The sequence below is a fragment of the Oncorhynchus mykiss genome, unplaced genomic scaffold (genome assembly GCF_013265735.2).
Source record: "Oncorhynchus mykiss isolate Arlee unplaced genomic scaffold, USDA_OmykA_1.1 un_scaffold_119, whole genome shotgun sequence".
NCBI classification, from domain to species: Eukaryota; Metazoa; Chordata; class Actinopteri; order Salmoniformes; family Salmonidae; genus Oncorhynchus; species Oncorhynchus mykiss.
This window is the reverse complement of record NW_023493660.1, coordinates 1,683,222-1,695,935: the sequence shown is the minus strand read 5'-3', so window position 1 is coordinate 1,695,935 and position 12,714 is coordinate 1,683,222. Positions and strand designations below refer to the sequence as shown.

General features: G+C 40.8%; 2 protein-coding genes across 4 annotated transcripts in view; one reads left to right on the top strand and one right to left on the bottom strand.

Moving 5' to 3' along the window:
* The window catches only part of LOC110515857 (fumarate hydratase, mitochondrial), a 42,031-nt gene extending 41,032 nt beyond the window's left edge, over positions 1–999 (bottom strand). For all 3 annotated transcript variants that reach the window (XM_036972049.1, XM_036972051.1, XM_036972050.1), the window contains exon 1: positions 830–999. In XM_036972049.1, the coding sequence (XP_036827944.1) occupies positions 830–937 (108 nt within the window). In that variant the 5' untranslated portion in view covers positions 938–999. The remainder of the gene's footprint in view (positions 1–829) is intronic.
* A 5,609-nt stretch (positions 1,000–6,608) lies between these two features.
* On the top strand, positions 6,609–9,623 carry LOC118936241 (hematopoietically-expressed homeobox protein hhex-like). The gene is made up of 4 exons (XM_036972052.1): positions 6,609–7,111; positions 8,669–8,847; positions 9,063–9,113; positions 9,331–9,623. Exons 1-4 carry the CDS (start codon positions 6,757–6,759, stop codon positions 9,592–9,594), a joined length of 849 nt encoding a protein of 282 aa, XP_036827947.1. The 5' UTR covers positions 6,609–6,756; the 3' UTR covers positions 9,595–9,623.
* The last annotated feature ends 3,091 nt before the right edge of the window (positions 9,624–12,714 follow it).

Sequence of the window (12,714 nt, the reverse complement as noted above, 5' to 3'; positions counted from 1 at the left end):
ACACACACACACACACACACACACACACACACACACATTGTGTTGTAGTAGAGTAGTGGCGGGAGGGCACACAATGTATTGTGAAATCTGTTGTAAAATGTATTTTAATGTTTTAAAAAATGGTATTATTATGTATGTTACTGCCTTCATTCGTGCTGGACCACAGGAAGAGTAGCGGCTGCCTTGTACAGTCTGACTTGTGATGGGACTGTTCACCAAAAGTGAGCCTTTATGTTAGATTCCTAGGGGCTACTTTCACCAACTACCTCGTACCCCTCTACACACTGACTCGCTAAGTCACTCCTTGTATAACCTCGTTATTGCTATTTTATTGAGTCACGTTAACTATTTGCTTTTTTTTTTATTTAAGACATTGTTCTTACGTTTTCAATCGGTATTGTTGGTTAATAGCTCGAAAATAATTATTCCACGGTCAAATCTACACCTGTTGTATTCGGCGCAAGCGACAAATACAATTTGAACTCCGTGTTTACTTGGTAAGTTATGCAGTGAAAGTTAGCCAGTTAGCAGACAGTTGTAAACTGACTTTGACCTTCTGCCAGCCTGACAAGATAACATTAGCCAAATGACAAGCTTGCTACCAGAATATTGCTGTGAATACTTGTGTTTCTCTTGTTTGACAGACTGCGGTTGTCCTAAAAACAGCATTACTACATTCATGTAAAGCTAGATAGCAAGATGGCTAACTATTTCATTTGAGCTAGTACCACTAACTAACCAGTTAGCTTGGCTAACTATTAAGGTCATTTGCAGGGCCTGCGATGGACTAACAACTGACTGTAAACCCCGATAAGACCCCAAAACGTACCATTCTGGAGGAGATGACTGCAGGACTGTGCTTTGTGTTGGAAAGGCTCCTCTGCAACGCCTGGAGGTTGCAGTTAAATCGCAGGACGTTTCTCAAAGAGAGATACATTGCGTTATTAACCCAGCTGTCCCTTCAGACCAGGGCGGAACTAAAAATGAGCCAACTACACGTCTGTGTTAGGGGGGCGGAAACATATATTTGCAACATTTCTTGTGCACGTGAGGGGGGGGTATCATTTAAAGCAGCACACCGAATCAAAAGCGATATAAAAATGTTATACTACATTTGACTGTCTTCATGCCGTTTAAACAAGTGACGTTGTTTGATATTACTGTATTTGTCATTACATTTTTAGGCCTTTTGGTTTGTCTAAACTTGTATTGGGAAAATGCAAATGTGTAAGCGATCATGTATCCTGTATAGCCGCTAGTGGGCGCTATTTATATGTATTTTTGACGGATCTCCACGTTAAAAAGACTTTTAAATAGCGGACACGAGCGGCTTTCCAGGCTAGAAATCATGCAATGTTGAGTCCTAAACTGCTATCTCTAATAACTGATAGGCACAGAGGGATAGGTGCAGCTACCAATTTAATTGTCTAAACTTGAATTTATGTTTATGTTGTTTGTTGACCGTCTTTAGACCGTCCCCTCGCCCATACCCGGGCGCGAACCAGGGACCCTCTGCACACATCAACAACAGTCACCCTCGAAGCATCGTTACCCATCGCTCCACAAAAGCCGCGGCTCTTGCAGAGCAAGGGGAACTACCACTTCAAGGTCTCAGAGCAAGTGACGTCACCGATTGAAACGTTATTACATTGACGCCTGAGAGGAGTCCCCAGATCAGTTTTTCAGAGTTGCCACCAGTCCTGCTTTTACTTGAGCAGGAACATAAAAGTAAGGCATGTGATTTAGAAATTGTGAAATTGAATTATAGACAACTTAAAATATTGTCAGTAAAAATAGCACTCACTTCTGTTATCATTAAGTGCTTTGAGAGGCTTGTTAAGGATCATATCACCTCTACTTTACCTGTCACCCTAGACCCACTTCAATTTGCTTACTGCCCCAATAGATCCACAGACGATCCAATCGCCATCACACTGCACATTGCCCTATCCCATCTGGACAAGAGGAATATCTATGTAAGAATGCTGTTCATACTACATAATTCAATTTGTGTTATTTCATAGTTTTGATGTCTTCACTATTATTCTACAATGTAGAAAATAGTAAAAAAATAAAATAAAATAAAAACTTGAATGAGAAGGCATGTCCAAACTTTTGACTGGTACTGTATGTTTTTTAAAAGGCAGTAAATGAGGCTGAATGAACTGTTTCTCTGCTAGACAAGGCTCCGCTGATAACCAGGTGTAACAGTGGTAAGGATTCACTCCATGGTGCTGAAAAGAAAGCTCTGCTGTTGGGACAGCTTTATGTAGACCCTAACAGTTTGTCACCATTATATAGTGCAATTAATGTATTGTTTAGTGTTGTGTTGTGTAGTGGCTTTGCTGGCATGCATAAAATCTTTTTTGAGTTTGCCATACCAAGATTTACATGCTAATATCGCCACTGATTCTAGTATTCTAATTCCTAATTCTATGGAAAATACTGTATCTTGAAAACCGGAAACATCCGCTTTCAGCCGCTCCCCCTGGTGAGATTTTGGTTGGCTGAGCCATATTAGAAAAGGAGGAGATAAGAATCCCAACAGGAAATGAATAGAGGAACATATAACGCTCCGCCCAGCAGACTGTCGACCAATCACGTTCCCGTTATCAGCGGTTGCTAAGCTAATCGTCAAGCAATCCCTTCTAAAGGTCTGGGTATGACTCCAGAAACTTCCCTATTTTCCTCGAAAGTACTTAATGTCATGATTTCCACGCTTTACGATATTGCAGAGGACAAGTTAAGTTTTAGATAACTGTAATATAAAGCGCCAAACAAATTAAATGTATTATTATCTCAAATCCTGGAAAATATTTTATATGTTGAGCTTCTTGTTCACATAATTGGTGCTCAGGTTGGATTTTTGGTCTAGAGCCCAATTGACTCCTTGAATGAGAGAGGAGTTTAAGGGAGAGATCAGTTTTAAAACTTCAACTTTTTCTCTCATTTGCATGGAAAAATGTGTGTAGAATTGCAGGAAATTAGCTTTTAAAACTGCATACATTTCTCAACACCACCGAGATGGGGGGCCTTTTCTAAAATCCCTTATCACCGCCAGCATATGAGGTTGTTTGTTCACGTGACATTTTGTGAAAATTCTGGATCCGAAGTCCACGCCCCTTTCGTCTGTGATTGGTCAACAGTACTACTCCTAGTAGGAGTGGGAACATGACATGGTTGTTGTTTGTCATTCAATAAGAGATGCACAGTTTTTACCCTTCTGAAATAAAAAACTAGTCTGCTCTGTATATCTATCTTCCTGTAGATGGCAGCAATGATGCTCCTTCTGTTTAGTTGGTCCAATAAATCACACAGGCAGGCGGCACTCAATGGGGAAAAGTGAAACCATGATAGGCCACCCTATGTGGGTTTTTTTTTATCTAACCTTTATCTAACCTTTATTTAACCAGGCTAGTCAGTTAAGAAAAAATATTTTTTACAATGATGGCCTACCGGGGAACAGTGGGTTAACTGCCTTGTTCAGGGGCAAAACGACAGATTTTTACCTTGTCAACTCGGGGATTCAATCTAGCAACCTTTCGGTTACTAGTCCAACGCTCTAACCACTAGGCAGCAATCAGGTCGCAAACCATAAGCATTTTAATTGTTGTCCAAGAATCTATGATGTTACTTGGTAATCTGGGGGCAGATAAACTGTAATTACATGTAGGTAGCCTAATCATCATAATGAGTCCTTCATTTTAACACTATGGACCTAATCAGGTGATAACAGCGCTGAAGACCCAGTTTGTATAATTTGTTGAAAACGAATATCCATCTGTGACACAACAGATTATAGTCCTAAAGCCCGTGCCTACACCCTCTTACTTTCTCTCTCAGTAGACTGGATAAAGCAGCCTAGACGGCCTTATGGATATTCATGGAATTAGCTTTAATAATATACCACATATTTATAATAGATACAGTTGGGTGTTTGATGATAATTGATTTTATTAACAACCGTTTCTATTAATTGACTCCATTAAATTCAAAACGTCTCTAAAATGGGCCATGTGTCGCCAACAACGTCGGTGCCGCTCGACGACATTAGACAGCGATGACCACCCACCCTGCTCTCTGTAACTATCAGCTGTTGTCCGAACAGAAGTCCGGACGCCACTCCGATCAATTCACTGCAATCATTGTCAAAGTCCAAATATTAGCCATCTACTGATTTGACTTTCATGTGAGGCTATATGTCTCAGCTTCTCCCATATCAGTGTTTATTCTTCGGGTCTCTTTTATCTAAATTACGACGTTAGAAAGTTCCCTTTATTGGAGTGACTCGCTTGTAGAAAAATCGAATCGGCTAATCAGTGGAACTATTGTCAATGGGATTTCAGCTTTGCGGCACAATTTTGCATCAAGACAAAGAAAAATAACTGTTAGAAGAGCTGAAAAGAGCCGAGTTACAAAATTGCAGCTTCAGTGAATATAGAATGCACCCAAATAGGCTGCGAAATATTACACAAATGTTCAACGTGTAGGCTAGGGCCTGCTCGTAGTCACGGGCTCTGTTTTAAACTGGAGAGAGCACAGATGACTTGTTATTGATCAAACTGAAACATTAGAGAAGTTATAACGGAATTTATTCATTACTGTTTAACAGAGAAGAGGAAACGATGCGGGAATAATCCGATAGAGCCCCTACTCGGTTAGCTATTTAAAACCACTAACATTCATAATAGACCCACAACACACAGCACTGTTATACTGACGGGCTACTATAGTGTCTCTCTATTGGCTCACTGATACAGGAATCAGTCTCGGGATCATGTCAATCATCCAAATCATGAGTTAATCACCTGTCACAGACACAGTTGTATTTTACAATCTGTTGTTGCCGTTTAAATCTGAAGTAATATTCTGTGATAATGTGCTCCAACTATCCGAATGATTCAGGCCATTATAATTTACTTTTTACAGATTAGAGGTTTTTTTCTACGTTTTATGCACATGGAAAACCACGTGAATAGCCTGTTCTATTGAATCTAGAAAACCACGTGAATAGCCTGTTCTATTGAATCTGGAAAACCACGTGACTAGCCTGTTCTATTGAATCTGGAAAACCACGTGACTAGCCTGTTCTATTGAATCTGGAAAACCACGTGAATAGCCTGTTCTATTGAATCTGGAAAACCACGTGAATAGCCTGTTCTATTGAATCTGGAAAACCACGTGAATAGCCTGTTCTATTGAATCTAGAAAACCACGTGAATAGCCTGTTCTATTGAATCTGGAAAACCACGTGAATAGCCTGTTCTATTGAATCTGGGAAACCACGTGAATAGCCTGTTCTATTTCATCTGGAAAACCACGTGAATAGCCTGTTCTATTGAATCTGGAAAACCACGTGAATAGCCTGTTCTATTGAATCTGGAAAACCACGTGAATAGCCTGTTCTATTGAATCTGGAAAACCACGTGAATAGCCTGTTCTATTGAATCTGGGAAACCACGTGAATAGCCTGTTCTATTGAATCTGGAAAACCACGTGAATAGCCTGTTCTATTGAATCTGGAAAACCACGTGAATAGCCTGTTCTATTGAATCTGGAAAACCACGTGAATAGCCTGTTCTATTGAATCTGGAAAACCACGTGAATAGCCTGTTCTATTGAATCTGGGAAACCACGTGAATAGCCTGTTCTATTGAATCTGGGAAACCACGTGAATAGCCTGTTCTATTGAATCTGGGAAACCACGTGAATAGCCTGTTCTATTGAATCTGGAAAACCACGTGAATAGCCTGTTCTATTGAATCTGGAAAACCACGTGAATAGCCTGTTCTATTGAATCTGGAAAACCACGTGAATAGCCTGTTCTATTGAATCTGGGAAACCACGTGAATAGCCTGTTCTATTGAATCTGGAAAACCACGTGAATAGCCTGTTCTATTGAATCTGGAAAACCACGTGAATAGCCTGTTCTATTGAATCTAGAAAACCACGTGAATAGCCTGTTCTATTGAATCTAGAAAACCACGTGAATAGCCTGTTCTATTGAATCTAGAAAACCACGTGAATAGCCTGTTCTATTGAATCTGGAAAACCACGTGAATAGCCTGTTCTATTGAATCTGGAAAACCACGTGAATAGCCTGTTCTATTGAATCTGGAAAACCACGTGAATAGCCTGTTCTATTGAATCTGGAAAACCACGTGAATAGCCTGTTCTATTGAATCTGGAAAACCACGTGAATAGCCTGTTCTATTGAATCTGGAAAACCACGTGAATAGCCTGTTCTATTGAATCTGGAAAACCACGTGAATAGCCTGTTCTATTGAATCTAGAAAACCACGTGAATAGCCTGTTCTATTGAATCTAGAAAACCACGTGCCTATTGAATCACTTATAAAGAAATGTCTTTTTAACATGTGCCACGCGTCAGGAGACGTTCATACCATCTTTCTTTATTTTTAACAGATAACACGTAAAGGCCTATTTTATTAATGAACATATGCGCTTAAAGGTAAGATAAAGGATAGCCTGATTGGATATTATTGAATTTTAAGTGTATTTGCCGAGGGGACCAATCGCAGTGTGTGTGTGTGTACCTGCAGGAAGTGGCCTGCTCCGTTATCTCCTCCCTCTAATGTTGAGATATGAAGTAGCTTTAACTGAGGTCACACTCAACAGCCAACTCATGGAGAGAGAGAGAGAGAGGCGCCTATAGGTTTCCTACACTTCTTACTTTGACAGCAGAAGATAATATAGTTGAATAGAGATATTATTCAGTACCAACATAGTGTGATCATGCAGTACCAACACAGTGCGCCTTCAGCCATGGGTGTTCCTCTTTACGCGCCGACCCCTATCCAGCCCGTCCACCCAACTCCTTTCTACATCGAAGACATCCTGGGGAGAAATGAGACCCTGACCCAGTCTTCAGCGGTGGTCTCCACGCCAAATCTACCGTCACCGAATTCATCCTTCACCAGTTTGGTCTCTCCGTACCGGACCCCCATCTATGAACCGACACCGATCCACCCTGCGTTCTCTCACCACGCTGCGCTCACCGCCACGTATGCCTCCGGGGCTTTCGCTAATTCACTGTATCCATTCCACCGGTCTATGGGGGACTATACTCTGATCAGGCACGACCCGCTTGGTGAGTTCAACTCATATCAATCTCTTACTTGTTTGGATGATTTTTCTGCTGAAATTCGTTAAAGATACTTTAATGTTGACAACTACTATGCGCCTGTAATAACCTATGTACAATGTGTAGGCGAAAGGAGATTAAAAGTTTGTGCGTGTACTTGATTTTGAAACTAGATTCTCATTCCCTGCGTGCTGCAGGTTTCCATCCTAAAGTGGCAGTATGTTTTAGAGGTAAAAATGTGTATATCATGCTTGAACATAGTTGATTTACTTCAGGCATAATTAACCTAAATACATTAAGTTATCTGTTTAGTTTGCTAATTGTTAAAGTGTTAGGGCCACTTAAATCAACCACCTTGAGTTTTTTTTTTTTTGTGCAAAATCCGTTATTGTTTCTAACATCCGATGCATCCTGCGACTAAAACATGCTCTAAATCACTTGTTATTTCAGCATTAAAGTGTCGCCCTGGGGTGAACTGCCTCTCTGTTCAGCAAGCCTGACCCTTTCCGTTCATACAGGAAGTCTTGAGCTCTCGATAGGAGTAAATCTGCTTTCAGAAGCTGTTGAATGTTTTCCTGGCGGCCTCGAGCAGCCTCTTCCCCGGGAGTCGTGCATGATGCTGATTATTTTATCGACATCCTCAATACAGACACATTCAGGAAACACTCGACTTCTGATAGCCGGGATCCGTTTGTCTGATATTGTTCATTTCCTCTGCGGTGGATTGTGACTTTATGGTTGCTAAAATAATCAAACTGCAAAACATGAAATAGGCCTATGAACTGACGCAATTTAAAATCTTTAGGGTGACTTTTGAATTTATTTGAATTTCACTATTTCATCCAATTTATTTCATTATAATTCAATACATGCCTATAAGAAAAATATGGGTTTGATCATTGTGCCACAAAACCAAAATATTTTTGGGGTATAATGAATCATATAATTTTTTAAAAAGCGATTATTTATTTTTAGCTTTTTGGAAGATATATATGTATGTGTATGTATATATATGTATGTGTATGTGTATATATATATATATATATATATCGTTTTTTTAAAAGGATTTAACTATTGTAATGGTGATTATTATTGTATTCTTATGAGGTTATGCTTATAGTTTAATGAGATAAGCTGATTAAAACAAATGTCGATTTTAAATAGCATCAATTGCAGTATGTTGATGGAAAGGTCGTTAGTAATGAGAGAAACTGGTGAGGCAAAGCAACAGGAAACACAGGACGGATATTTTGCCATAGTTCTACTCTCTCCACTCTGCTTCAAGTTTCAACTCACGGCCTTCCTTAAAAACCGAGGTTAAACGGATGCCTGCAAAACACGGACAAGAAAGATGATTAAAACTGTCAATATTTGCATAGAATCATGTAGGCCTCTGCTGGAGGAGAAACGAATCAAGTTTAACGAAAACAATTTTGATTTATTTTCACTTTTTGGGGGGGAGGCTACTTTAAAGGTCTAACATTAAGCATATAATTCTGCCCCATTTGTCTAAACATGTTTTTCAATATTAAATCATTATTTTTATTTTTTTTGTCTTCAAAGGTAAACAACTTCTATGGAGCCCGTTCATTCAGCGTCCACTGCACAAGAGAAAAGGTGGACAAGTCCGATTCTCCAACGACCAGACAATAGAGCTGGAAAAGAAGTTTGAGACACAGAAATACCTTTCACCCCCCGAACGAAAACGACTGGCTAAAATGTTGCAACTGAGTGAACGACAGGTCAGCAGTATGTTTTATTAGGGGCCCACATCCAGTATCTATTCATGTCAGTTGGGTTTTATCCGTTTCACCCGTATCATCAATTACATTATTTTTAAAAAAATACATTTCGTTCAACTGATTTCCGCATAGGCCAATAGTCTTAGGTAAATGATCTGACACAGAATCTAGTAGACTAACATTTTAAAACATTTCTCGTTGACATTGTTTTCCAGGTGAAGACGTGGTTCCAAAATCGAAGAGCCAAGTGGAGGCGACTGAAGCAGGTATTAATAAATTAGGAAGGGTTTAATGTACTTTTCGATTAAAGTTGTCAATTATGAATAGAGAAAAGGCTATTTATATCTAATTTCAAGCTAAAAACAAACAAACATTTAATATAGATTTAGTGCTTGAGTAGCCTGTGCGTAAAATTCATGCACAATGCCAATGTGAAATGTACGTTGTGGCTGATTGGTCACCGTTGTTGTTATTTCCCCCCAGGAGAACCCTACCGGCAGTAAGACAGATCTGGAGGACGATAGCACCGGGAGAAACTGCGAGGAGGGACCGGAGTCCGGTGTGAGCCTCAGTCCGGGCCGGGACCAGAGATGTAGGGCTACAGAGATGACGCACACTCACAGTCGGTTGCAGTGTTCCACGTCGCCTCTATCACAAGGACAAATAGAGTCAGACATTTCAGACGATACAGACCAAGAACTGGACATAGAGGATGACATGGAGTTCCCACTGAATCCACCGATATGAAGTCATCAGATCAGTGTTTACAGGTCAATCTGGACGTTGTCCCACTGGGTGACTGACTGCCCGGGAAGAGGACCAATAGCCCGTCAGTAAACATTGTTGTAGCATCTTTCTGGAAAATAGATTTGTTTTTGTATATAAATACCTGTATATTTTGTGATGTTGTTTTATTGTCATTATGAGTTTTTTTAAAATAAAATTTAATTGAGCAAAAAATGAGCTTCGGAACCGTTAGGCCTACAAACGACATGTTTTACTCTAGGACGCACACAAACCTCACTGGACGTGAACGTGAGCATTTCACGGTACTCATGCGACATATACAATTTCATTTGAAGGTCCCCTCGTACCGGTTAAAAACACGAAAGGACGTATGTGGAAGTAGTTTAGTGGCATTTATTTTTTGGTACAAATATTAAAATACAATCCTGATCTTTCTTATACCTCTCAGATATAGGACAGACACTTTAAAACAAACATCCTTTTCATGCATTTTTTGTTGTCGACTAAATCAAAAAGCTAAATGTTTCTTGGTATGATCATCTTAAAACAATTCCACGTGTTAGTTTAGTAGAACCCTTTTGAAATACACTCTTAATTAAACTAACGATATCTGGGCTGCGTCTCAATATACCACATCCGCTGATTCTGGCGCTGATTTAGGCGCTGGTTTTGGCGCGGGTTTTGGCGCTGATTCTGACGCTGGTTTTGGCGCGGGTTTTGGCGCTGATTCTGACGCTGGTTTTGGCGCGGGTTTTTGGCGCTGATTTTGGGTTTTGTAGATGGGATGCAGTTTATGTCAGAATTTACCATAATTGACTTTTGCGTAGCAGGTGTGTTTGTCAGACCATTATGTGACCTCCCGAAAATCTGTCTTCTCAGGAAAATGTCTCCAGAGTCTAAACAGTTTTGTTTTGATCTACCACGCCCACAAGACTGTCTGAAGGGAACCCAGACCTGACTGTCTGACGGGAACCCAGTACTGACTGTCTGAAGGGAACCCAGACCTGACTGTCTGAAGGGAACCCAGACCTGACTGTCTGAAGAGAACCCAGACCTGACTGTCTGAAGGGAACCCAGACCTGACTGTCTGAAGGGGACCCAGTACTGACTGTCTGAAGGTAACCCAGACCTGACTGTCTGGAGGGAACCCAGACCTGACTGTCTGAAGGTAACTCAGTACTGACTGTCTGAAGGTAACTCAGTACTGACTGTCTGAAGGGAACCCAGACCTGACTGTCTGAAGGGAACCAGACCTGACTGTCTGAAGGGAACCCAGACCTGACTGTCTGAAGGTAACTCAGTACTGACTGTCTGAAGGTAACTCAGTACTGACTGTCTGAAGGGAACCCAGACCTGACTGTCTGAAGGTAACTCAGACCTGACTGTCTGAAGGTAACTCAGTACTGACTGTCTGAAGGGAACTCAGTACTGACTGTCTGAAGGTAACTCAGACCTGACTGTCTGAAGGTAACTCAGTACTGACTGTCTGAAGGTAACTCAGTACTGACTGTCTGAAGGTAACTCAGTACTGACTGTCTGAAGGGAACTCAGTACTGACTGTCTGAAGGTAACTCAGTACTGACTGTCTGAAGGTAACTCAGTACTGACTGTCTGAAGGGAACTCAGTACTGACTGTCTGAAGGTAACTCAGACCTGACTGTCTGAAGGTAACTCAGACCTGACTGTCTGAAGGTAACTCAGTACTGACTGTCTGAAGGGAACTCAGTACTGACTGTCTGACCATCTCTAGCCACATCTCAGAATGTCCTTGTGGTTGTGGTTGTTTGTTGGGTTTTCTCCGTCGAATGGAAAGCATTTAGAAATGTATTCTAAACTCAGGGTATTTTTAATTGATTATTAATAAACAGTATTTAGTGATAAGAAATCCTCATTAATCTTGATGATTATTGAACACTCTTATCGTCACGATAAGGGACCATGCCCGACCAACTGGTGACTCATTGGAGGGGAGAAAAGTCAATTTCAGTGTGTAATGACACTTCAGTGATAAAGACGTGTTGTCGTCAGATATTCACTTGGACATTTTAACAGCTTCTGTGCGTCATCACTTGGTTGCTGAGAAAAGACGAGGGATGTGTCAAGTGTCTTTATCACGTCTTCAGTTCAATATAGCTTCCTGGTAGAACCCTTTTTTTGTTCCAGGTAGAACCCTTTTTGGTTCCAGGTAGAACCCTTTTGGTTCCAGGTAGAACCCTTTTTGGTTCCAGTTAGAACCCTTTTTTGTTCCATGTAGAACCCTCTGTAGAAAGGGTTCTACATGGAACCCATAAGGGTTCTACCTGCAACCGAAGGGTTCTCCTATGGGGACAGCTGTAGACCCCTTAAAGGTTCTAGATAGCACCTTTTTATTGTCTAAGAGTGTGTCTTTCTTTTAAGTAAAAAATTAATTTCCTTGTAAATGTGCTCAATGGTTTCTACTCTATTCCTATTGGTTATTGACTAAATCCATGTTATGAGTGTGAATACAGGACATGCATTCCATTTCCAGGAAGCCTATTTCCTGTTGAATCATCAGGATGTAGACCTGGTACATTGTTCAACAACACAGCTCTGTTGTATCAGGATGTAGACCTGGTACATTGTCCAACAACACAGCTCTGTTGAATCAGGATGTAGACCTGGTACATTGTTCAACAACACAGCTCTGTTGTATCAGGATGTAGACCTGGTACATTGTCCAACACAGCTCTGTTATATCAGGATGTAGACCTGGTACATTGTCCAACAACACAGCTCTGTTATATCAGGATGTAGACCTGGTACATTGTCCAACACAGCTCTGTTATATCAGGGTGTAGACCTGGTACATTGTTCAACACAGCTCTGTTATATCAGGATGTAGACCTGGTACATTGTCCAACAACACAGCTCTGTTATATCAGGATGTAGACCTGGTACATTGTCCAACACAGCTCTGTTGTATCAGGATGTAGACCTGGTACATTGTCCAACACAGCTCTGTTGAATCATCAGGATGTAGACCTGGTACATTGTCCAACAACACAGCTCTATTATATCAGGATGTAGACCTGGTACATTGTCCAACACAGCTCTGTTATATCAGGATGTAGACCTGGTACATTGTTCAACACAGCTCTG